General features: G+C 37.5%; 3 protein-coding genes across 8 annotated transcripts; 2 read left to right on the top strand and 1 right to left on the bottom strand.

Annotated features, from left to right (window-relative positions):
- Positions 1-88: 88 nt before the first annotated feature.
- LOC106651301 (cytochrome b561 domain-containing protein 1-like) lies at positions 89-3,957 on the bottom strand. Its single transcript, XM_014369740.2, has 3 exons — positions 3,677-3,957; positions 3,299-3,559; positions 89-1,846 (listed from the first exon to the last, which is right to left on the bottom strand). Exons 2-3 carry the CDS (start codon positions 3,533-3,535, stop codon positions 1,340-1,342), a joined length of 744 nt encoding a protein of 247 aa, XP_014225226.2. The 5' UTR covers positions 3,536-3,559; positions 3,677-3,957; the 3' UTR covers positions 89-1,339.
- Positions 3,958-6,694: 2,737 nt separating this feature from the next.
- LOC106651384 (F-box only protein 28) lies at positions 6,695-13,124 on the top strand. Of its 6 annotated transcripts, none has more exons than XM_014369852.2 (6): positions 6,695-7,258; positions 10,399-10,671; positions 10,742-10,990; positions 11,081-11,276; positions 11,399-11,748; positions 11,959-13,124. In XM_014369852.2, the coding sequence occupies exons 2-6, from the start codon at positions 10,414-10,416 to the stop codon at positions 12,433-12,435; spliced, it is 1,530 nt and encodes a 509-aa protein (XP_014225338.1). In that variant the 5' UTR covers positions 6,695-7,258; positions 10,399-10,413; the 3' UTR covers positions 12,436-13,124. The 6 variants fall into 6 exon arrangements, with proteins under 6 accessions (XP_014225338.1, XP_014225342.1, XP_014225341.1 ...); XM_014369856.2 differs by having other exon boundaries at positions 6,696-7,258; positions 11,399-11,736; XM_014369855.2 differs by lacking the exon at positions 6,695-7,258 and adding an exon at positions 8,262-8,313.
- A 3,855-nt stretch (positions 13,125-16,979) lies between these two features.
- Positions 16,980-26,155, top strand: LOC106651684 (carbonic anhydrase 2-like). Its single transcript, XM_014370312.2, has 6 exons — positions 16,980-17,545; positions 23,632-23,691; positions 23,775-23,936; positions 24,236-24,483; positions 24,689-24,940; positions 25,028-26,155. The coding sequence occupies exons 1-6, from the start codon at positions 17,470-17,472 to the stop codon at positions 25,253-25,255; spliced, it is 1,026 nt and encodes a 341-aa protein (XP_014225798.1). The 5' UTR covers positions 16,980-17,469; the 3' UTR covers positions 25,256-26,155.
- The last annotated feature ends 46 nt before the right edge of the window (positions 26,156-26,201 follow it).

Raw genomic sequence — 26,201 nt, 5'->3', positions numbered from 1 at the left:
TCAATTTATTTACACACGCATGTATACCCTTTGCCTCACTCGGTATCGGCTAAAATATTTTCTCGCTAAGTACTCTCTGCCTATCTATATTTCACTATTTAGCGAGTTTATGGCGAGCTCGTAAAGCGGCACACTCGAGCGCCACCGGACCAGCCAGTAGCGACTTTACATAAGATATATACATACTTTGGCTAAAGCATTGATTTCATCCTAAACACAAATGAATATTTAAGCTCTATCGCTCTCGGACGTGTGCGTGTAGCGCGTTCAAAGCTGCAGCCGATATTCTCGTACGCAGTGGCGCACTGTACTATGGGAGCTGCTTGCATAAAAGAGAGGCGTTGCAGAGCAGGTAGCTGGGCCAGCTGCGTTATATTCTCCGGCAATATCCTCGGCCATGCACACGCAGAGGCATAAACGGTCGATTTGCAAGGCTCGTTTAATAGGCATTACCTGCAACAGCTCGGGCGCGGGTGCGGGCGCGAGGGCGCATAAGCTCCTGACGCGGCGCGTTGCGGGCGCGATTATTGACGCGCTTATTATGTGCGCTCGCCGCTCAGTATAAGCTTCATCGCAAATGCTCTCCACGCGCGCACACATAGTACATACATGCGCCGACGAGCTAATGAACATCCGATGATGTGCCTCTAACGTCTAACGCATTTGCTGCTTCGTTCAGCCTTCCGACCCCGTACGAGCGAATCAATCTTATGTAAGTATATACCTATATTGCACGGCACCATATGCGTGGGCGCCTGGGAGGATACTTGCATCCAGCAGCAGCACACACGTACGATTGCATCTCCAACTGCGTGCGCAGCTGTTGTGCTTGGCATTTTACATTGATTAAGAACCACAGGTACTTGTTGAACGGCCAGGCCCGGCCCGGCTATTGATAATTCAAGTGGACTAGATGTATACAATGGAGTTTGTACGCAGCTAAATGCTCGAGCTCGACGATTATTGCATCGTGCGGCGCCGCCCAAGGCCTAATTTCAATTCCATCTATATATACGTTGGCTATAGCAATTTTTTTTTCGAGAGAGTGAGGAAAAAACTTCATATCAAACGAATAACTTTTATTTCTCCGAAAAAATATCGAGTGTCAGGTACGCGCGTCGAGTACCTTCCTTTTTTTCGTTCCATATCAGCCGACGCGCTCCGTACAGCTCGATAAACTCGCCGTGGCAAAAGATGGACTGGTGCAGCGGCAGCAGCGTCGTCGCGCGACTCGTCAACGCGTCATCGACCAAACGACCGAACGAACGAATTTCGCGTCGAGGCCCATTACGAGTGCCCGTGAGCTACGAGCCACAAAGTCAATTGGATTGAATTTCGCTTAGAGGTACGGCCTAACGAGACCCTTCAGCTGACCGTACCAGGTGCGCAAAGCACCTATCACGGAGACGAGAGCGATGCCGGCCGTCGCCGCGATCAGGTAGTCTTTCATGTGGTCGGCCTTGTTGGTGACCATCCAGTGCTTCTTGTAGCCGTAGCACTGGGCGGCGATGCCCACGGCGAAGCACGCCAAGCCCAGAGTGTTGTGGGTGAATTTGCTCAGCAGCGGCTTGACCAGCTTGCGCAGCCTGAAGGCGAACAGCGAGAAGACGCCCGAGAGGAAGATGAAGGCCGCGGCGCCGACCGAGACGATGCCCAGCTTCGCGTGGACCGACCTGAAGTGACGCTGCTTGTCCAGGTAGATGACGATGACCCCGGCGACGAAGCACACAGCCCCCAGCACCTGCAGGATCCAGTGGAGGTGGCTGTTGGTGCGACGCGACAGGAACCTGCTCCAGAGATTCGTGCCTCCCAGCGAGACGATGGCCTGCGACATGAACAGGACGTACTGCAATAAAAAAAAAGATTAAAATGACTGCCTGGGCGGCGGCTCCAAAGCGCGGCTAATGCATTCGCAAATGCACTCGGAGTTAATTTCGCTGTAAGTGCAGCCGGGCATATGTATCGATAGCTCTAGCGCGATAGTCGATTACGCGCTCCTCCGCGATTGTCCTAATGTGTACACACGAGCGCACGATCGCAGTAATTCCTGGCCAATTAGAGGCCCCCCCGCACGTATATCGTTTCAATTCCGATATTTCAGTCGACGCGATCAGCTCGTTAATGCAGCAGCAGCAGCAAACGCGCCCATTTGCCCGATGAAAAATTCACCTCAAAGACGCGTTGAAAGTATATATATCATTTATATATACGTGACACATACGACGCGACGTGCGCACTCCGAGACTCGAATCCGAAGCAATCACTGTCTCCCGGAATTTAGATTTGAAAACGCATATACGTCTATTATGTCGGGGCTTTGTGCAGCTAAATATGCTGACACGCGCGCGTTCGAGAACGTGACCCAGAAAATTTTCTCACCTCCTCTAAATATTTTTTGCCCATGTAAAAATATACTACTTGCGGAGCTGCTGCTGCTATATAAAAACGTTTACAATCAACTCTCGAGTGCGCCTCGTAGAAACTCGATAGACCGCGCCGCGTCTAGGTTTTTTTTTCTTTTAATTTTCTCCTCATTATTATTGCAATTAAAAATCGTACACGTGAAGAGGTACTCGATCAAAATCGTCCGCATTGCTCATAATTACGGGCGCCGTTTGCTGCCCGGTTCATCTTTTATTAAAAGCATCTCTCCCCGGAGAAATAATGGCTCGTGTTACCTTTTTTTTCTAACGAACTAGCCGACGTTGAGGGGGTAGCGAAGCCGAGCCGAAAATAAAATTTTCAATCCTGTTTTCGGCAACTTTTATCGAATATTTCTCTAAAAGGCTCAGTGGCGACTTCAAGTACATCAAAATTAAAGTCACTACAGAGCGCCCTTTAGAGAAATATTCGATAAAAATTGCCGAAAACAGGGTCGAAAATTTTATTTTTGAACCGGCTTTCCCCGTCCCCCTCGAGTCCAAATTAAAACTACTCCGTACGTATTTCTCCCTCGGAATACTACTGCTGCGTGCGCTGCCTAACACAAAATCCGAAAATCCAGGAGAGCAAAACTTGAAGCTACCCATACACTACTGCTGGAGCTTAACAAAATTCATGAAATTCCAAATAGCTCGTCAAACATCCAAAGATCCACACTATAGCGCGCGCGAGCGAATAAGATAGCGAGGACACGCCTCGTACAGTTGTTCGGCTATATCTACAGTCAGACGTAAACTTTTACCTATACAGGCGCTCGCGAGTGCGAGTCAGCCTCGAGGGTCAAATATTTAGACGAACAAAACCATGAATATATGAACGAATGTGTATGTGTGTGTGTGTGTGTCTCGGAACTTACCCCAAGAGTGCAGAGCAGAACGTGGTAATCTATAGGTTTAGTCAGATGAGAAGTCAAGTAAACCATGTAACCAGTCACGAGCAGCACCAGTACGTGATTGATACCATTGAGTAGCATCAGGAGCAATTGCCAACAACTCCAGTCCTTATTCTCTTCCTCTTGTTGACCCTCCGAAGAAGACGCTGCTGGCTTGGTCGCCGCTACGCTTTCCAAGTCATGTTTGCTCGCGCCCGTCATGCTCGATGATTTATCGCCAAACACCTGAACGTAGTTGGACACAAAAAAATACCTTATATCTCTTTTGCCCTAGATCAAAGGGATTTTCGATGCGAACGCACTGGTCGTATGTTTATATCTGTAGTTAAATTAGTAGCTTACTTTTTGTACGAAAAGTATCGATGGTCAATCATGCGTTCGGAACGCGGAAAGAAAAAAAATTGCAAAACTTTTTCTCCGACCGGTACACGACGAGACTTTACTGTAATTAATATAAAAAAAGCTTCTCAAAGGGCACACACACACATACACACAGCGACAGCGGGCAAACTGATTTGGTAATCGAAAAGCGTGCGACACCGGTGCAGGTGAGTATATATACTGACGAGCGCTGGGCAGGGCGCCTTACGATTTTCTATCGATCGACCTTGCGCGCGCTCGCTCGCCTCGCTTCGTCGGGAAAATGATAACTAACGAATAAAAGTCTAGGATCCGTCTCTTGATATCCATAACAGCATTTCGATGTAAAGCGAAGAGCTTCCACATTTGTCCAGCCGGCGAGTAATGGCACTTGATCTATCGAGCATGTATCTTCTCACGTACCGACTCGTATCAGATTAGACGTGATTGCTTTATCGCGTTGCCCAGATAAAGCATTATTATATTATAACACATTTTACCACTCGAATAATCGCGTGTACACACTCGGGCGATTTTTCCGACGAGGCACGTATACGCGCTTAGACGTTTTTTCGAGCAAGAAAAACGTGTTGTGGTTGACTTTTTCTCACCCTGTATCCCCCTTCGCGCTATATATAAGCTTTATCGCGCACGAGTGTGTGACATCTGTGTGCATGTGCACACGCGTACGTCTGTGTGTGGCTTAGTGGGATTGCGCAATTTATGTGTATGTGCGCGAGTATGTAGCTTTACAAGTCTGCGGAGAAGATAAAGAGCATCAGTTGAGATTCTCCGCTGCTTCTGTTGCTGACATAGCGCGCGCGAGCGTATGTCTAATATTGGGCCATTGAAAAATAATTCACCCTCGTGCCACTGGCGTCTTCAATTCGCACGCTTTTATTGCATCGCCAAGATTGTCAGCTTTTTTCACTCTCCGATCGAGATATATGAGACAAGATTCGCTATTGAGAGTTTCGACAACAACAAAAAATCACGTGTTCCTAAAAGTCCCATCGTTCAGAAGATTAATTTCGATGCAATGAATTACTTATTATCTCGTATGAAGGCTTCTTTCCAGCGCTTTATAGCTAATGGCTTTTTACAAATGACCGTTTAGTGATCGAAGAAAAAACTCACGTACAGCATAATCTTTATGATACTCTTTGTTATCGTTATACTAGGGAGATATCAAGTTTACTACTCTCATGTCACTAACCGATTTCGCTACTAAAATAAGAAATAATTATATACAAATTATTCAAACATCGAAATCACTCAAACTCAATTGATGAATGACTAGTCAATAATTTGGGATCCATTCCAATGGATAAAAAGTATATAATTCCAAGTACTTAAAAATTGTATATTTACTAGATGCAGGTATTTTCATCCCCCATCGGTAAAGTAGTTTCCGCTGTGAACATTTCCGCATGTTGATACATTTTTACCCATTAAAAGGTCGAAGCAAAATAAAAAAGTGAAAACAGTTCTCAGATATCTTTAACACAAGTAAAATTAATAAATGTATTATTGTTCCAAATAGATGATACAATCCTCTGAGTAAGAAATGTTCAGTTTGCACTGAAAAAATCTTAGGCGTGAATCCAGAAAAAGAGGACAGCTGAACCAAAAAAATATATTTTGCTAACACAGCAAAATTATTTTGCAAAATTTAGCAGACAAATATCGCCCAATGATTTTGTTGTGGCAACAAAATATCTTTTTCTGATGCAGCTATCCACTTTTTATGGATACGCACCTAAGATTTTTTTCAGTGATATATGTAAGAATGTCAAATTTTTAATTTTTAAAAACTTTTCAGCTTTTTACGTGAAAATATTTTGAATTTTTCATTATTATATGTGCATGGCTGTCTATAGGCATTGCTGTGCTTATTAAACCTACTACAAAAATACTGTAAAATGTTTATCAAACATAAAGAATTTTGAATTACTATTTAAAATAATGAATGAGTTAATGAAAAATAGGCAACAGAATTAAATTGAGTTACGTCTCTCTGTGTTTCCCCGACGCATCAACTGGCTTATTTGTTAAACGCTTCTGAATCTGGTCATCAAAGTCCAAAATTGGTTTTTAAGCACTGCGCATGTACAAGATGTAACATTTAAATTTTAAATTCAATAATGGCATAAGCTATTAAATAAGTATTATTATTGTATTATAGTATCTCATATTATGTGTAAATTTGACTATTAACAAAGATATTGAACCACAATGAATTGAATTAAATGTATGTCAGCAATGACAGCCTGGAGCCTTAAAATAAGCAAAGATATAAAAAAAAACAAAGACGTTATGTCTTATTTTTTATTTGATATCTCGACGCCGTAACATAAAATTAGGTTGCATAGAAAATACTGCTTTACCGAAAAATCTTTTTCTTATAATAAAAAAATGATGAATTTCTTTATTTTATCCCTAATACACGAATAAAGAGTCTGTGAATGGACTTGAGCAATGTCAGCTAATGGAAAATAGTCGAAGAAAAACACAACTAAAAGAAAAGTAGTCATTATTTGGAAATCAGCGAAAACAAGTTATTTTAAATTTTCAATAGTAATTTATATACGTTGTATATTTGTGTTTTCACTCGTTCATAGAAATAAAGAAATCAAGCAATAAATCTTGCAATTTAACGAAGCTAAAACAACAAAAGCACTCAGAGAAAAAGATGTATAATAATTGGCGAATTGCGACGCATGCGTCTAGTTTTGTTTTATTTTTGCTGTGGCTGCGGCAATTGCGATTGGCTCTTGGGTCCGAGCTCGTGTATTTTATATTTGACAATAATCATGGAGAGCACTCGATCGTAAATGTAGACATTGTTTGATGATAATAAAAGTTTCTACAGCAGTGAGATGTCAAGCTGAATAGTAAACGCGAGCCTGTATACTGTTTATCTGGATGAGAATGATATGCCGGCTCCGTATGTTGTAGCTGATATATTTAGCTGAGTAATAAGTAAACGATACTGCTCGCAAAGCAGCAGCTATTTTCCAGATGAACGATTGCAAATTTCTCGATTGAGTCGCGTAAACAAGCGTGTAGCTGTCACGATGCTGTGTGCCAGTGGCAAGTGTCAGTTAGTAGTAGTAGTAGTAGTATAGAGAGCAGTCGGAGGCTTAACCTGAGCGTGTGTAGTTGGCGTTGTGTACACTTTCCATATACTCGGGAGTATGTCATATCGAGCAGAAGCCAAGCGTACACGGCAGCAGCAGCCATACGCGCTGTCTCTGAGAGACGTCGGCCCGTGAGAGAATCGTGCAATCGTACGTCGTGTGTTTTTGTGTGTCTGCGCGGCGTTCAGTAGCAGCCGCCGATCGAATTCGACGAAAAAAAAGCAACTTCGAGCGGTTGTCATTGTCGAGAGCTTGGCTCGGACGCCTTCTTGCTGCTGCACGTTGCTTGCTCGCTAAGCATATTCTCGCCAACGCGCGACTTCTTGCTCGTAATCCTGCCTATTGGTCCACTGCTCAATCGACGCTAATGCGCTATTGCCGTTCTCTACACGCTTCGTAAAATCATTAATTCCATAGTTATCAGGTAGGTAGAGTTTACATATAAACACAACACACATTTGTCCACGGGTTAGCTTTATAGTCTGTTTATTATATACTGATTGGAGCCTACAGGTGTGTGCGTCTGCGTATTTTTACCGTAGTGCCCCGGCCATCGCTTGTATGCAGTACACTATACGATAGTCCGAGCCTTAGCGCATTTGATTTTTCACCAAGGCAACAGTTTTCCTCGTCTCCCATTTATATCTCTTCTGATCCAGCTATACTGTCTATATAATCCCTGTCGATTCGTTGCCGAAGGTTTTGGCTCATTTTTTTTTTTTTTTTTTTTTTTTTGACAACCGACTACTGTGTCTTTAGTTTAATCGCTGCGCATTGCTGCTGTAAATGCTAATTACTCTTCAACTAATAAATATCGGTAACATAAGCATTCAAGCACGTTTAAATGAGGCTTTTTTAAATGAAAAATACTGATTCAAGTCCTATCGAGCTTGCATCTTACCTGCTTCAGATGAATGATTTAATACCGTGAAAATTACCATGTTAAACCGATTGAATGATTTATTTGCGGACATTCATACTACCAAAAAAGTCGAGTTATGTTTTCTTGGTCAATACAGTCTCAAACTAAAAGAAAAGTGCAACATAGTGCTACATACGTAATCGCTCATTTATATTTTCTATTAGCGATGCAATTACAGCAATAATTCGATTGGTCGTATTACACGCACTTCTCATTCCATGAGTGTGCTGCTTTCGAATTGTCTAATAATTTTTCGAAAGAAATTCGAAATTACGAAATCCTTAATCGTGTGTGCTACTAAGCCTCGCTTATGTTTACATTTTGGTGATTCCAGACAGTCAAAAAGTACTCATCAATAATTCATATCAAAATATCAACTCGTCAGCGGAAAAAGTTTACTCCAAATAAGTTTTTAAACATTTATAAAAAAACTAAAATAGCTCTCAAAATCCAAGTTTTTCTAGAGCTAGTTTTTAAACGTATTGCTTTGGTTTTTTTACGAAAATTTTGATACAATTCTTCTCGGTTTGTCGAGGTCCTTCATTTGATACTCCATTGTAAGAGATTATGTATTTATTTTTTTATTAAATATATCTATCACAGTAGACAAGTTTTTCTTTTAGCATTAAACTTTACGGCTTTTTAATAAAAAACTTATTATTCAAATGTTTCATTTGAATATTTTCATTTACTTTCACGATGTAAAATGAATCTCAACTCTTGATGACGACAAAAATCACTAGTATTTTTTTGTATCAAAAAAATTTTTTTTTAAACAGATGTGATAATTTTCCGGAACTCTGCTAAAATTTTATTTTTAATAAATTCAGGTGCTTTTCAAAGATAGCTTCTGAGTCAAATGTGTTCAAATTACATCCAAAAAATATCTTAAATGTGTGTAATTTAAAGAATTTTACATTAAAAAAATAATAGTAATGATGATAAAAATGTTGAAGATTTTGTGACTTTCTTACTGAAAATAGACTCCCTTTTACAAAGCAATGATGTCACTAACGTTTACATCAATTTCACAAACCTTCAAAATACGTATTTCAATTGAAAAAATGTTCCGAAATGAGCGAGAAATTGAATTTTTTAAAAATAATTTCTACATTTTTTGCCAATACTTTTCTATAAAGTTAATGGAGAGTTCAAGAATAATAAAACGAAACTTTCACTTGCTTTTTTCCGAAGTCTTCTATTACAATATGAAAGACATGTTTAAAAAATGTAAAAACACGTTCAATTTGTATCCTTTTTAAAGCTATCAAAAAATAAAAAGCAGAAAAGTAAACTTCATTTTAACTATCAGTGAAAAAAATCTACAATTTACTAAAATATACAAAACATCACATCTTGAAAGCATGTCAAATTTTATCCGCATCTTGGACAATTGGTTTTATCGTTGAAATAATATGAAGTCCAAATATCATAAGTATGCCTGCATAAATTGAATGTTAAATTGATATAAATACTTTTTTAAACTCTAAACTTCAAGTCACTGTCGCTGCTAAGGCTTTAAACTTCAAGTTGGATGCGTACAGTATAGTGCGTAACTGCTGTAGTGCACTGTGCAGCGGGCGCCTGTATGGGTGCGCGCAAGTGTAACATGGATATGCATTCGCACAGTCAGTTCAGCAGCAGACAAAACTGAGAATACACTGCACTTATTCGCGTATACAAGGAGCTGTGTCAGTGTCTCTGTGTGTTTGTGTGTGTGCCTCATTTTATCAAGTCCAGTTTGGTTCGCTCTCCGTGGTAATATTCAGCCAACACAGTAAAAGCAGCGTCCCTTATGCTAATCTAGCCCGCCTTTCCCTCTGATTTTCCTAGCCTCGTCATGTTTTCAACATTTTCTCTTTTTTCAACTCGAGAAATTTTGCCTCGATTTCTGATTCTATAATAAAAACGCATCCTTTCTTTGTTCACTGCGCTTATTAACGCGCCGACTGACATTTTATTGCTTCTTTGCTATAACTTATCAATTTCTATTTATTTTCACAAAATTTCATCAATGAAAAGTTAAAAGAGTTTGAAGTATCATCTATCATAAAGGCATTTACCTTAAAACCTGGTAAATACTATATTATTGCATTAAGAACATAAGTCAGAGTCAATACTTCTTTATTGCATATTCTTGTCTTAATTGATAAAAAAACATTATTAATAACTTAAAAATAAAGTGTAATATTGCTCATAAAATTACTTATAAACTTTTGTTAAAAAATGTTAAAAAAGCTTTGCAGAATTTAACTTGATATTCAATCAGTTTTGCATAACTTTAAAGTTTTGAGTAATGGTTCTTTCATTTAATTTATTTTTAATGTTTTTATTTATAAAAAAGGTATCTGTGAATGTTCAATTTATCATTGATATACTTGCAGCTGTATTTAAAATATATCTTGCACCCATGTTTCAATTTTGTTTTAGTTTTAATTAAAATTAAAATTAAAAATATTCATCATGATTACCAAAAGATAGTAATTATCTACCCAGTATAACAAATTTACTGAGAATTAGAAAATAAATTTTTAGCAAGTTTATTTTTCATGCGTAATAGTTTCTTATTAATACAAATTTTTCTGTAGATAGTATATAATTCAATTTACAGTATCTCATTTAAAACAACTTTAACTTTTCAGGAAGCAAAAATCAAAATGGTTTCCACTCGCCAATCAAGTAACAGCGGCACCAACCCTGATGCTTCAAGTTTTGTGGAGCTTCGCAGAAATTATGATGCAGAACCATCCACCTCTAATCGAAAGCAGCAACAAGCTGTTTTAGCATCTAATAGTATTGCAACAGTGTCTTCAAGTGAAAATACTCCCTATTTTAATTTGTTGAATTTACCATTGGAATTAGTACAAAAAATATTGGGTTATTTAGATTATAATACAATTGCTCATTTACGTCCTGTAAGTACCAAATATGATACAGATAAATAATGTCTATAATCAAAGTTCTTACGCTTAAAATATATTTAAGGTATGTCATCAAATGGACAAAATTTGTGGCTCTCTACTGAACTCCACATTTCAGCGACTTCAAACACAAATGCTTAACAGATTTCAAGCCATTAAAGCTCAAATGCCCAGGAGGGAATCAGCAAGGCGTAATCATCCATTGGCATGTGAGAGTGACATTATAGAAACTCTGCATATGAGATTAACTCTTTTACAGATGAGTTTTGGAAAACACATTGAACGCAAACACTGTTGTTTTTTCCCTGGAGAAGTACGAACATAATTTTTACTTTACATTTTTCATGATACTCATTTCAATTACAAAAGTGTTGAAGGCACTAAAATAAATATTACTTTTCAGATATTGGATGAAGTTTATAATATATTACATTACATTAAAGTTACACCAAAATTAGCTCGACCATACAAAGTGACGGATGAACTATTTGACTTGAGTACGATGGCTATGGAATATTTCAAAGATTGTATCGAGCCTACACTACCTGAAATTCCTTATTTTGGGGCAGAATTTTTGGATTTAGCTGGAACCTTTACATGTGAGTACTGATTAAATAATAATAAAAATAATAATTATAATAAATAATAAGTAATAATCAAAGACTAAATAATAGCAAAGCCCTACTAATTCTTACTTTAAATGTTTTCCTCTTGTGAACAGCTCCTCTTAGTGTATCGGATGGCAAAGGTCGAAGTAGTGGAGGAGAAAATTCGCCAGCTCGTTCTGGTAACGATGAACCAGGAACCAGCATGGATTCAAGTGTTGCTGCTCCAGCGTCGCCACCTCAATCTAACATGGTTTTGCGAAAGCGCATTCGTAAAATCAAACAAGGTATGAAACGGTATAACAGTCAGCTAAGCCTCATGCGCAGGGATCTGAAAAATTGCAAGTCTAAAATTTCGGAGCAACAGAAGCAAATAGTAGAGTACGCCACTCGACTTGATGATAATGATAAAAAGAACGAAGAAACGTCGAGAAAATTCAGCACTTTACTCCAGGTATTTACTAAGGTACATTTTATTATTTGAGTAGTGTCCAATTGTTCTTGAGTCTTTTTCATCATAATTAAAATGAATTATGAACGAAATTATGAACGAAATATATTTGTTCATTCGAGAAATCATTATTTTAATTAATTGAAAATAGCAACCATCAATAACAGGTATGATTTATTAACTTTTGAAAATTCTTATATATTATAAAAATAACGTCTTTTACAGGAATTAAATAAATGCAAAACAGAACTCCAATATTGGCGATCAAAATCTCCTGCTATACCAGTTTGTTTCGGATGCGGTCAATCGATACCTTTACCCACAGAAGATCTACAAGCTTTGGCAAATCAAGGTATTCTCTCGAACGTCGAAGCATCAGCCAACGAAAGCTTAGATTTCATTCCCATTCCTGATATGGCAGCGCAAAGTCCAACCGAAAGAGATATGAATTCGATGCTTAACGTGCAGCCATTACTTGCAGCTCCGACGCAACTTGCATCGCTACAATTATTGCAATGCACACATACAAGCTGCAGTAATAGTAACCCGAGCGTTTCTACAGTAGAACCTATGGCGCCACCGATCTCTTTACCTATGGTTTCTTCAAAAAAAAGGTCAAGTACTTCCTGCCTCGAAGAAGATGTTACAAAAAAACCGCGTCGTGCCCCCAAGTCTCGCCAAGCTAAGCGCTCCAAAATTTAAATTCAATTCACTATCTAACGTGTATCTCTTTGAATTTTTCTTTTCTTGTTTCTTATTCGGGGGTATATCCGATTTTTTTTTTTAATACAATACACAAATAATAATATGGATATGTGGAACCCTTATTCAAATTTAGTTCACGCTTTTTGTGTTGGATTATCTGAGGAAAAAATACTAATTGTGAGGAGTTCTTTCGAGTATCTTGATGCAATCACAAATTATTCACATCCTTAAGTACAATTATAACTTGTATATTAACGTTAACACATCAACTCAAAAACTAATTTATGTATGTGTTTTCATATAATTTCTTTACTCTATTTGAATAATTTTAAGTCTTTATTGTATTTAATCAACAGACTTATATGCATTCTTTTGTCTCTCACTATGATTGAATTTATATGTTTGGGTCTTGTCGCCTTTTTTCTACGGGCGTAAACGGATGACTCTAAAAAGAGTACAAAGTTTTCTTCCCGTTGTCTATTGTACATTACTTGTAAAATGAAATATCTTTCATTTTTAATTTCGTGGCTAACATTACTACGAGTGTAAAATTAATTCTACCTGAGTTTCAGATCATTTTTTAAGAAATATTCTTATGTTAGTATACCAAAAGTTGTAGTTTTAGTTGTAAAAAAGAATAATTTTCTAAAAATTTTGATTCGTCAACTAGGTCAATTTGAAAAAAGTTTTCAATTTAATCAATTATTTGAGTAATTTTTTGATCAGCTCAAAAAATTCGAATTATATGTTTAATTAGGCGAGTTTTATAAAATTAATTTGTCCAAAATTTCCTATAATCTTAAAGTTACATGTATGTTATTAATAATAATTTGTAATAAATTCGTATTTTCATCGTTGCAGTTATTTTACTGCTATCTTTAAATGATATATTAATTGTGAGATCAGAAAACAAACGACTCATTATTTATTATTTTTGTTTGGTCATGCTTGTACTTCAATGCTTGTGTTCATTGCGTTATGATTTTATACTCTGATATGCTATAATTTTCAAATATAATTTAATTCTATTGATGGCAATATGGTGATTTACTGAATGAAATAATCTTTAATATATTTGAAATAATGTATGTACGCTTTGAGTGTACCTTGTCCGAACATTTTATATAAAGATGCAATATTGTTGTATTTATTTTAATCGTATAGTTGCAAATATTTATAGATGTATTTTATTCATTCTCACCAATGTGTGTATTGGCTTAAATTTATCGATTTTAGTTCAAGTTGCTGCGGCTTTTTTCAAATTTAATTTAATAGTAATAAGTATTTAGTCATTTAAGATTTGATCTTATTTATTAATTTGATTAGTAAAAAATGATAATGCTTATGCATTAATATTTATAATAAAATAATTTGTATATCAGAAACTTCTTTGTAATACGACGTCGTTTAAAATCAAACTTACGATTATTTTAATTCTACAATTCGTGTAATAATTAAGTACTTTTTGTAAACAAGTGATTTGAGATTTTTTATTTCAAGTTTTGATGATTTTGAAAAACTAGAGTGTTTAAAGTGATTAACCTTTATGTTTTTGTAATAACAATTTTTATTAAATTAAAATTTTGTAACCAAAAAATCTTGATATACATATTTACGTCTATAGAAAAATTAGATTTATCTAGGCTTCAGTTTCTTCTAAACTGTATAAGAGATATATTTTTTTTATTGTAAATTTAACATCAATATTTTTTTGTATATAATTGCAAAGTCTTGAAAAAGAAAGTTAATCTGAAACTCTTGTAAAACTGAAATAAACTAAGTTTTTAATGATCGGTTATTGTGAATATTCGGTCCATGTGCTGCACATGTAGTCAGTTGAGGAATAAGTGTTAAAATTATGAACAGAAACAAATAACTTATTTTAAAATCTTCAAAAGGAAAAAGTGGTGATATCGTTTGACTACAATTTTTAGTCAAATCATAGATCATCCGTTTCGACCTTGGAAAAAAATATTAAAAACAATTGCTTGCTATTTAACGTGTATGTACTTTGTATGCTAAAATATAATTGATGATTGTGATTGTGAGTGTGATTCAGAGTGTGTAAGTTAACAACTAAAAATGAATAATTTATTGAATAATTAGATATTATTGTCAAATAAATGAACTTGTTGAAATATAATCTACAGTTAGAAATGTAAATATTGTTTTATTGTATTTTTATTTCCTAAAATATTTTTTAGACAAATATTCCTTTAAAAGAATTTGAAGAAAGCTTTACTTAAGAGTGATAAAATTTACCTACTGCAATCAAACGTGTTGTTCACATTATAAAATTAGAATTCCCATATCATCGCCACATTCGTTTTTTTGTGGTAAGAATAATTTGAGACATAAATTTGCATTAGGTCGGAGAAATAATTAATTTTTTTTATTCAAACTGAGTTTAATTATTTAATTCCTAATTAATCGACTAACGAACCTATCTTTAAAAGCTACAAACATTTATCTGATTTTACTTGCGTTCTTAGGCTCGTAAAAGTAGCAAATCGCTCGAAGTAGAATGATTAAATTAATTACATAAAAAAAAGGGTAATCAATTTTCAGTGTGTTGATTGACAATCAACGCCTCAACTCTCTTCGTCGTGTTCATCGGACATCAAGGTAGTCACGTTCGTAAGTTACAACTGTGTTTTTATACTTGATTGTCGTCGCTCGTAATGCAGGGTACAAGATTCGAGACGCAATTTTAACCTTGGGCTTGTTCAATAGATTCAAGGAGGACATTGAAACGCGAGTGAAACGATCGGGACAAGAGTAGATTTTCTCCGAGAAATCCATGGAAAAATCGTCAGTCTAAAGTCCACGGAAGGAAAAGAAGCGCGCCGTTTACGAATTTTGCGCGTTAATAGTAAAATGTAAACATTTGCTAATGTTAGACAATGTGTCATCTCATATGATCCGCACATGTGTCTGCACATCGTTAGTTTGGAGAGAATAAACTTACGTAAATAATTACAGTTACTATAGATTGCGTTGTGTTCAACTTGAAAGACAAGGTAATGTTAACTAAAGTGGTTAGATTTGTTAATTCATTCACAACTGGATACATTTTTTCTTTTATCTATTGAATTCCTTTAAAAATTGAGACAGCTATATTAAAATTTTGCTAGTACAAAAAGTTTAAAAGGCATAGAATCTATATAGCCTGATACAGAAAAAACTGATTTAATCAATATTAAAGTATGACGAAATGTAAGGTACCGTTGGACGAATGTGTAACAATGATTCCTTTTTTGCAAAATAAATTATATCGACGAAAATACATAATAAAATTATATAAGAACTACCAATTAGAAAGATAATGAAGAAAGATGATTATTTAGATCGTATTAATAATTAAGATTATGTGTTTCGTTCAATTTGATATTCTAATTAGCTCTATATTATTAAATGCAATTTGACATAGGATTAATTTGCTACTTGCAATAATTTAATAAGAGATGCCCTCTCAAATCACTTGGGAAGACAGAGAAAATTAAAGAATCAGAAATTGGATTTGTGCATGACACCGGGTACATAATATTCAATTAATCAATCAGACCGATGGATATTTATCAAAAGGTATTAATTTATGATGTAGGTACTGAAATGAAGATTAATGCTCGGGATAAGTAAACGACTAGAAAGTGTCGATAAAGCAGCCCTTAAAAATTTTCCAAGCGCAGCGATAAGATTTTTAAACGAGTCGTTTTACTCGTGTCGGCCTGTGCCGGTGAAAGTGCAATTCCTTCGCGGAGAGGGTTCGCATGCGTGGTCGGCATCTATCACCGAGTCTATTCTCATAGAACGACGCGGATAATTTGAGGAATCGTTCTCGATAATACGTAGGGTAAGTGACTGTACTGATCGCAGCCCGACTGCCTCTCGAGATGATGAGTCGTAAAGCAGTGAAAGAAAAAGAGAAGGAGGAAAGAATCGAGGAAGAACGAGTCGGCAGGCAGTAGCCCGAGGCCTTTGTCGTACGCGTAAAATATTTGATTGATATTTGAAGTCGGAGTTGGCAGTGGCGACGTTTCGTCACAAAGCGAATTGATATTCGCAAGGTGGCTCGGTAAACGTGGCTATCGGCCGAACACGACCCAACGAATTGATATATAAGAGTCGGCGGCGGCGGCGTCCGCAAAGAAGGAAGAGAGCAGCTTTCGCCGCTCACTGCTTATATACTTGGAAGGAAGTGGCGACTGATACGAGTAGACAATATTCACGATCGACTCTCGAGGCTCTCGATCCGTGTACAGTACTGTCTCTAATCAATCAAGCCGCGCACACGCCAATGCGTCGTTTCGTGCGTGGCATCGAGTTTCGCAGCTGCTCAGCACTGCACTGCAGGCAGGAGTAATCCCTCAGGCCGAGGGACCGAGCGCGCGAATACCGATCAAATACGAAGAGCTGGCTGCGCTGCGCTGTTAAAGTCTGGCGCCAAGCACAGGCTCGCGCGTCTCTTACGAACGAGCAGCTGCGCTATATAATACAACATCGGCGGTGCACGCGAAGCCAGTGCCGCGCGTTGCATCGGCGATTCTCTCTCGTGATCTCGTTGGCTGCGGCAGCAGCAGCGTCGCTGAGGCGCGCAGAGATCGCACAGCGATCGCCAGTCTACCCCCGAGTAAGTACCTGACTCGGGAGAAGGCGAACTTTGCCGAGCGAGCGCAGCCTACTACCTACGACGCCTATGCTTATTATTATATAGCATAGGTAGCCGCCATCCAAACCTGTACCACAGCACAGCAGTCGTTCTCGCTCGAGGCGGCAAGTGGTGAGCGGCCAGTGTCTATTGTGCGCGCGTGTAAGTGTGCTAGTGCTCTGGCCAGTAGTGCCCATTGTACTACAAGCGGCGATCGCCACTCGAGTGAATGGACTCTCGGCTCCGCGGACTCGCGCTTCGGACTACTCTCTATCTACCTTGGCCAGCTTCTGTGCCGTAGCCGAACGGAGAACCGCCACTCGGAGCAGTCCTCGTTTTTCCTTCCGCTGCTGTTCCTCGCTGAGCAGCCCCGATCGCTCGTCATGTATCCGATGAGCGCCGATCTCAAGGCTTCTTCCTTGGCTTTTGTCTTGCTCTTCGCAACCACTATTCTTCACGGTATGTACTCGACTCTTTTTTTGCCTCTCTCGCTCTCTCTCCCTTTATCTCTTTCTTTATGTATGCTACTCCTGCCAGTGTAAAAACTACATTCCCACAAATCATTCCAACCGATTCAAGAAAAGGCTACCGATGTCAAATGTCGAGGCACAAATGCTTACGGCACATTAAATTTGGACTTTTGTCCGTGTTATTAAGAAAAAAAAAAATCACTAGCAGTGTGCATCGCTTTGAATCGGTAAACGCGTTACAAGACTCGTTTCGTCTCGTCGGTGAAATATTTAATCGGTAAGCGTTGCGATCGGTAATTCGTCGGTTGGTTCGGTAACTTTCAGCGGCTCGTAATGGCAGACGCGGAACGTTTATTCGACAAACCAAGATGGGCTTTGACGTGTCGAAATCGCGCGAAACGTGCGAGAAGCCCTTGTGCAGTTACGTACGTCGAGACGTGACGCAGACTCGCAGGACGTAACTCTTCTGCGTAGGCTAGTCGAGGCGCGATATAAACGCTCGATCGCGTAATCGGGCGCCAATTTTCGTTACTCTTGAAAGTACTCTCGTGAAAGTTTTCTCGCTCGTATACGCGTCCAAATGCGCTATCTATCTCGCGTGACAAGCAAAGAAATAGTTTATACCGATTATGCTTGTGCCCCGATCGATCGATCGTTTATCATTTAACCAAGCTCACAAATAAACTCGAGTTGTTTCTGCAATATTCGCGATGCTTTGGTTTAACAATTAACGAGCGACAAAAATATCCATGACATGTGGGTCTAAAAATCGCAGCGAGTGGCGCAGCGAAAAAACCAACTCTATTGCCGCTAATATGCGTCAAGAAGTTTGTCACGACAGCCACGCGCTGCGATTTGATATTTCGGCGAATCCATTGCAAAACTCGAGCATATTACAATCCTTCACTTTATCGTTTGTAACCGCGCCAAGTGAAATGTTTTACACGCGACGCACGCCACAGTGTCCTTACTCAAACTTACTCATTTAACGAATTCTAAAATAATCACGCATAGCTGCTCCGCTCAACTCATACAGACTGAAATGCAGCTAGACTGTGGTAGTCAAAACAAAACTCCGGCATCGTGACGAACAGCGTCGTCGATGCATCGCGCAAATTTCTCAGAAAAGTAATCGAAAAAGTTAACGAAGCAATAATCTGGTCGAACGGCCGTCGACATTGTTTCTTTTTTTTTTTTTTTCGTGGTCATCGCGGCGTCATTGCCATCCCCCTTTGAAGCATTAAATGCTCGACTTTGGGCTCGGCGCGCTTACATGGAACGTAATTGAATGGAAACAAAGCAACGCGACTGGATATGGTTACGTTAGCTCACGCATGTCTAGCGCGAGCTCGCTTCTCTCAAACAGGTCCACGGCGGCCACCGTCCCTGACTTTCTCGAGGCAGTTTCCAACGAAATAGTACAACCCAAACAACGCGTTTCATACATCAATCAAAGCTGATTCGAGATAAAAATCATTTCGACTGTTATTGCTGCACCTTACAATAGGCTTTCATACTCGCAATTTGTCGAGGGTCGAAAAATATTTACTCAAATTTTTCAAAGCACATAGCTCTATTTTAATATGAAAATTAAGTGCGACTCGAATTGGCTCGAGTAATGGAAAAAATAATCAAACGAGTGTTTTTATATAAACACATGTATAGCATTGCTACCATGCTCAACACCTCTGATCTAGTGGCATTAGTTTATTCAACAAACTCGGCCTGCAACGGAAATACATGTTTCCGCTATTCGCACGTGCATTTTATTTGTTTTGTCGTTGAGAAATCACGCCGATTTTTGCAACGCGTTAGAAAATAATTTAGCTCTTTTAATTGTTCGCGCGAGTACACATGAATTTATATTTAATATCCACCAATTATAAAGAGTCGGGCATTGTGTTGATGGGTCGCGGAATCGCCTGTTTCACTTCTGACAATCTGATACAGTCTGGCACAGCATGCTGAATTGTCGTGTATACCGCGCGAACGTACAAGCCTAATATGCAACAGCACTTGACGATCCTTATCTGGCACTGTAATGCTGTATTCAAATAGATTCATATTTTTTTCTCTTTTTTTTTTGCTACATCCAATCGCACTTGAAAGAAATTTTTTATTTTTATATTTCAAGTTTGTAGTGCCAATCGGATAATTCAATACTCTTTCAAAAAACTATAGTTTAAGCGATCACGTGGATTTATTGTTTATTCAAGCAATACTTGATTTCGCTCATTCAACAGAGATTTTTCCTCTCAGAAACAGATTATAAAACAAGTTTAAACTATTATTTTCTCGATTTCGCGTTAGTGAAGAGAAAAGTGTATGAGATTATAAATGCTGAATGGAAGGTGTGTTGAATGTAATGCGTAGTTCAAGATATCTTTGTCTGAATTTTAATTAAGTACATACAGTGACTTTAAAAAGTTTAATAAATATGTTTAATGAAGGGAAAAATGAAAATTTTTACAATCTTGAAGTGATACCGATAAAGAGTAAAAGTAAACGTTTTCTTGAGATGTTCAAGAGATATTTGTCTTAAAAGCTGTATCGACATTTTCAGTTATACCCCTCGTTACCACCTTGATGTGCATGATTCCTTAAAAACTTCACTTTTTTCTGCTATCACTGATCATCGCAAAGAAGCTCATGATTCGATGGCAAGTCCGAACACATTCATGAAACACAATGACCGGGTAAATTCGTTAAAATATAATCATCTTCAAGAGTCTGTGGGAAGCTTGCGTAGTGGCTTCTCGATTGATCGGGTATGACGTTTTCATGATTGGTTCGTGTTACTGCGCGCAGTTGTCAGTCAATGAACGGAGTAAATAATGAAAAAAAAGGAAGGAGCTATTCGGAGTCAAAATGAACGCACGGAAAAACTTGAAAGAGTCACGCAAAGCGAGTTGATTTAAATCTGCCACATGATCGTCAAGTTCATCGAAGAAATATTAAGAAAAAAAAGGCACCATGCAATACGCTGAGGAACTTATAGGTCAATCAACTCGTAGTACACGCCATGAAAACTCACTCTCCCGAGTCAACAGAATTATTTCAATAATTGAGTCACGAATGAGTCAGGAAACAATGTGCCATAAATTTATTGGCTTGACACAATTTAAAAGAAAAAAAATTATGAAGGATTAATAGTAACTATAATGTCATGCGTCTACTTTTTAAAGCTATGCTACGGATCCTCTTGAAATAATAACCTCAGAACTATTCTAAATATTGTTTACTTGAAATATCAGACATTAGCTTCTAAAATATATGTCATTCTCTGCAGCTTTGATTGACGCTATTTTGACCGATTTCGAATATATACTTTTGAGTTTTATTTCATTTTTGGATTATATCGTTGACATTTTACTTTGAAAAGAACAGTAGTTATGAAATTTTTTAAATTACTACTTGATGTCGTTATTAGAACACTTTAAAACAAAAATTGCGTTTTCACTTCTTCATATTATCGACTGTAGTAATGTACTACCACAGTACTCTAGTATCGCACATAAAATAAAGATATCTTTGGAATTTTTCCAACTTTGCTTAATTCGCTAATTTTTCTGAATGTAAAAAAACATACAAAGCTCTCTCATTATAACAGATTCCATTGTTAAAAAATTGTTATACATTGAATGTACGTATAAGAAATCCGATAGAACCCATTACGTCGATATGATCGAATAAGACATTTTTTTTATTCTGATATGATAATTAACATTAACCGATGAAAAATAAATTAAATACGTTTTATAAAAGTGAAAATGCTTTTCCACTGATTTGAAATGTTTTTTTAAACTCTATACAAGCTTACGAAGCTAAACGTATCGATATCACGTTATCTTTTTTCCAATCTCAGTAACATGCTATGTAAACGTAATGATAGAGCGCAAGAGCAGCAACGTTAGAAACAAAGTATTTTTCGCCGAGGAATTTTCAAAGATTATGCAAAGTTTGAGCGAAGGAGAAAATATTATTGTGAAAGTTTCGTTGTACTAGCAGAAATGAGATAGTTTTATTGGACTGGAAATGAATAGCCATAGGAACATGACTTTGTAAAACTGAAATATACGCGCTGAATAGAGGATCGAGTGGATGAGGCTGGTTCGAGGAAAAACACTCGATACAAAAATGCTGGATGTAGCGCCTCGAAAAGTAAGGCGATCCTTAACTTTTGCGGAAGAAATGTGTTTTCGCGTTAACGACGAATGATCGTTGAGCGTTGCGATGCTCGTCGTGTCGCGCGAATATCGCTGCACCGATACAAGACCGATCGCCGGATTCAAGAGAATACGCAACGCGTATTAGTCGCATATCAAAAAAGATGATCGCATCCGCTTGGCTCGGCGAACGCACGTCCGGCTATACGGCTCCTCGCCGGCAACGAGAAGACGATTGAGATCGGTATACGTTGCGCGAAAAAACGCAAAAAAAGGCTAAGGCTGTTTGTGGATAATTCATCGTCACTCGTACGTGATATGGTTAAACGCCTAGCTAGCCGTATTGGCAAGCGAGCGCTAAGAGAAAAAAGTGCCACGTTTACGCAAAGCGAGGCGCGAGCTCGGTAAGTAGTCCTTGACGAGCTCACGCGCGCGAGATGCAGCAAATAAGTCATATGTAGAGCAGCGCGCCAGAATTTCAATTTATTAACGAAAATTCGGTCACGCGCGCGCCTCGAGCAGTTTCGCCATTTTCCAATCTACCTCATCCATCGTACGGGGGGTCGCGCCGAAACAACAACATAGCCAATCTTGATCGTTCATTGCTTTCTTCCATCACAATGTATTTCATGTAAAAAAAAAAAAAAAAACAATAGGTTGAACGAGCCTATGCGGCTCCGAACAATGGGCAATGCAAATTGCCACGAGCTGCGCGTGTAGAACATTGCGATATCACAGCGGCCAGTCTAATGAAATTTAGACGACAAGGTTGAGAACGAGACCTTGTTGATTGCGCTCGAATCCGCGAGACTCTCGGGTCAAGTTCAAGTTCGCTTGGCGATTCGCTAAAATTAGTCGGCTGATTTGCTAATTCCAAATTCTACAGAACACGCGTGTGCGCTCACCGAGCGCGCCGAGTCAACATAGCCGACGCGCTATTTTGGCTCCGATCGTTGCCTTCGCTATTTCAACTGAGTCATTGAGTACCCAACGCTTCAATGACTTGGCCTATACGTTTTAAATAAAATATTTCATAATAATATTTATAAAAATTGACCCTCGATAATAATAGCGCCACTGATTTATCAACAACAGTCAGCTCTTATTTTGACTTCCTCGTCAATCATCTAAGACATAATCGGCGAATAGTCAATACAAATTTCATTTTTTCCAAAATCCTTACATTATTTCAGTTATTTTTATTCTTTCGTGAATCAAGGTTGTAACTATTTTATATTGAGACAATAATATTTTGAACAAAGATAATGCATCTTTTATTTAAATAACACGCGCAGAGTCTATTTAATACAAAACTGTAAGGAAAAGTTCCAAGGATTTTTTACACATTTCGCCGTTTTGATTTCCCCTTTGTTCATGCATATGAGTTGGATAAAAACAAACAGATGGTTAATGACTACAAATTCATTAATGAGAATCATTTGAAAACCAAACTTCTGCTGATCTTGACTAAACATGTGTTCAAAAATATGCTTATACATAGGGTAAAATAGCAAGTTTTCAGACACTTGCATTTATGCAAGTACTATGTTGACGCTCCCCACGAGGGGTAACTTTAAATTAAAACCACCATAGTTCAATTTAAATTAAATCAAACCATTTAAATTAAAACATAAACGTATTACTCTTAGTGGGGAACGTTTATGTACACTTGATCACTTGAAAAGTCAAAATGTTCTCAAAAAGTGATTTTACAAAAAAGTCACTCAGAAAGCTCCCGATTACTAGAAATTTTTTTATAACATGCTTAAAAAGTTTGTAGAAAAAAACATTAGTATCAGCAATTGTAACGTCTTGACCTTTATTATAGATATTTAAAAAGAATGATTAACATTTGAAATTAAAAATAAGATTTTAATTTCTTTTATGGCTAATTTTTTTTTATTTACAGCTTTAGTCGATACTGTTGAGGCCAAAGGGCATATCAATTTTGGATATGATGGTGCGCATGGTAAGTTACATTCAATTGTTAATTTTGCTAGCGTAATTTTTTCTTGCACCTATAATTGAATTACATTTTGAAATACGCTACAGGTCCGCAACACTGGGCAGAAGACTATGATACTTGTTTCGGTAAACATCAATCCCCCATCAACATAGAAGAGCACATTGTGCGGGATGTGAGCTTCCCACCGTTGCTCTTTGCCGGACTTGATTTATCACGGAGATTTTATTTGTTGAATAACGGTCACACCGGTAAGTAACAATGAAAATTTGAGAGTTTCCTATACGTGCGTGTCATTGCTGGTGAATGTAATTGCTTTTAAGGTAATATGATCTTGAGATACCCATAAACAATTTGGGGATTTGAATTGAATAAACTCACTTTTGTACGAATCCGAAAAATAATTTACTCGCGTTGACTACCTTGTCTCGGCCGTAGTCACATTAATTCCCAACTGTTCAAGAAGAGTCCTATATTAAAAATCGTAGCTGCAGAAGTCCATCGGACAAATACTGATCGCAGAGGTACATTAGTATTACGTTTTGTCCAGCGCTTCTGCATGCTCCAAACAGCAGCGAGCAGGCCTACATGTCGGGTGGGCCACTCAAGGGCATCTACGCGTTCGAGCAGCTTCACTTCCACTGGGGCGAAAACGACCTGGAAGGCTCCGAGGATCTCATCAATAATCACTCGTTCGCAATGGAACTGCACGCCGTCTTCTACAAAGACCAATACGGCTCGATCAACGAAGCAGTCAAGTACCCCGATAGATTGGCCGTACTTGCCTTTTTCTTTGAGGTAATCACTATAACGAAACTTATTGTTTTATTTATTGATACGATAAGTGTCGGTTTCATAAAAATAAAGTGTTATAAAGCTAATAAATGTATAAAAATGCATGAAATAAATCTGTACCCCGTAAAAAAAATAATAAGTTCTCAGAAACAATTTTTGAAGTATTTTTGTATAAATTAGAAAAAAATCAATTGCTTAACCCCTTTAGGCAGAAGCAAGTGATCGGCTGAATCCGACCTTCCATCCGATCGTTGCGGCCCTACCGAAAATTGAAAAGGTTGGTTCGGAGATCCAGCTGCATCAGAGCATGCGATTGGAGCACTTACTCAATCCAGCTGGTCCATTAAGCGACAGAATGCAGAATTATTTTACTTATAATGGTTCGTTGACTACGCCTCCTTGCTCCGAAGTTGTCGTTTGGATCGATTTCAAACATCCTCTCTACCTTTCACATTCGCAGGTAGCCATAATTATATATCATGTTGAATAAATAATTCCAACCACGAGATGCGTGCAATATCTAAATAATTATTCTTCTTTATCGCAGCTGGAATCATTCCGCAGCATAAGTAGTTCCGAAGGACAAAAGCTGACGCATAACTTCCGACCAGTGCAGCCCTTGTCGGATCGGCTTGTGTTGCACAACTTGCCAGGCGGTCCCTGGAACTCGCGTTTCGATCAGCCTTACTGGTCGGCGGCCGGACCGACTACGACTGCTACCACAAGCTTTGCCCTGCTCTTCCTTGCGTTCATTGTCTTGTTCATGTTCCACTAGCTCATCTTGTCACCATTAGATGTTTTTTTACTAATAACTCATGTGCAAATACGATACTTGTAAGCAATTACCGCTCTGTGATATTGCACTGCGATCAATTGTTTTTTTTTCGATTTATTAAAAGTGAGACACAATTTATTCAACGATTTATAAAGCCCAAAATGATACTTGGAACTTTTTGTCTTTAACTTTTTCACAAAATTTCACTCTCTGAATTTCGATTGAAGAAGCACACATTTTTTTATATGAACTCATCAAAAATATGATTCTAATTAACAAACTTGGTCAAAGCTCTATCGTTTTTCGACATTGATAACATAAACTGATGATTATTCAGTCAAGTCTGTTTACATTTTAAGTAATGTATTTATAATGTAATACTTTTAAGAAAAAATACTTTAGAAATATACATAAATCATTTTTTGTAACAAAACTTCATTGCCATGTTAAAATTAAATTTTTTTTTTAAATCAATTATGATTAGATTAAAGTTATTAATAGTTATATTTGGTACTTACAACTCTTAATTTATTTGAATTACTGCATTAATAAGCCGTGTGTATGTTTGTGTATGAAAGTATGTTTGTGTTCATGTATGTACGGGTGTGGGCGTTTACAAATATAATTTTTGAATAAAATTTAAATTTAAAAAAATGATAAATTATTCTCTATATATACTCGCAAATTTTCAGTACTTGATAATCAAAAAATTTATCCAAATTATAATCATGAATCGATTATGAAATTGATATATTATTTTCTATTAATTCTATATTCATTAAAATTTGGGAGTAAATATAAGCTGTAGGTCAAAGTTTCTCTATGTTAATCTTTGTTTTTAGCGATTAAAAAACTTTTAATATGATTTAAGCAACAATTTTTTGAAATAATATTATTATGTATTAAAAAGATATTGATATACATAAGAACATTTTCATATAAAAAA

Source organism: Trichogramma pretiosum, unplaced genomic scaffold (assembly GCF_000599845.2).
Source record: "Trichogramma pretiosum strain Unisexual culture from Peru unplaced genomic scaffold, Tpre_2.0 scaffold9, whole genome shotgun sequence".
Lineage (NCBI taxonomy): Eukaryota > Metazoa > Arthropoda > Insecta > Hymenoptera > Trichogrammatidae > Trichogramma > Trichogramma pretiosum.
This window is presented reverse-complemented; position numbering and strand designations above follow the sequence as displayed.

Coding starts and splice junctions, on each gene's coding strand:
- LOC106651684 (XM_014370312.2), top strand. CDS start 17,470: ATGTATCCGATGAGCGCCGATCTCAAGGCTTCTTCCTTGGCTTTTGTC. Junction 23,692..23,774: donor TGGATATGATGGTGCGCATG/GTAAGTTACATT, acceptor AATACGCTACAG/GTCCGCAACACTGGGCAGAA. Junction 24,941..25,027: donor TCTACCTTTCACATTCGCAG/GTAGCCATAATT, acceptor TCTTTATCGCAG/CTGGAATCATTCCGCAGCAT.
- LOC106651301 (XM_014369740.2), bottom strand. CDS start 3,535: ATGACGGGCGCGAGCAAACATGACTTGGAAAGCGTAGCGGCGACCAAG. Junction 1,847..3,298: donor TTCTGCTCTGCACTCTTGGG/GTAAGTTCCGAG, acceptor TTTTTATTGCAG/TACGTCCTGTTCATGTCGCA.
- LOC106651384 (XM_014369852.2), top strand. CDS start 10,414: ATGGTTTCCACTCGCCAATCAAGTAACAGCGGCACCAACCCTGATGCT. Junction 10,991..11,080: donor GTTGTTTTTTCCCTGGAGAA/GTACGAACATAA, acceptor ATTACTTTTCAG/ATATTGGATGAAGTTTATAA. Junction 11,277..11,398: donor TTTAGCTGGAACCTTTACAT/GTGAGTACTGAT, acceptor TCTTGTGAACAG/CTCCTCTTAGTGTATCGGAT.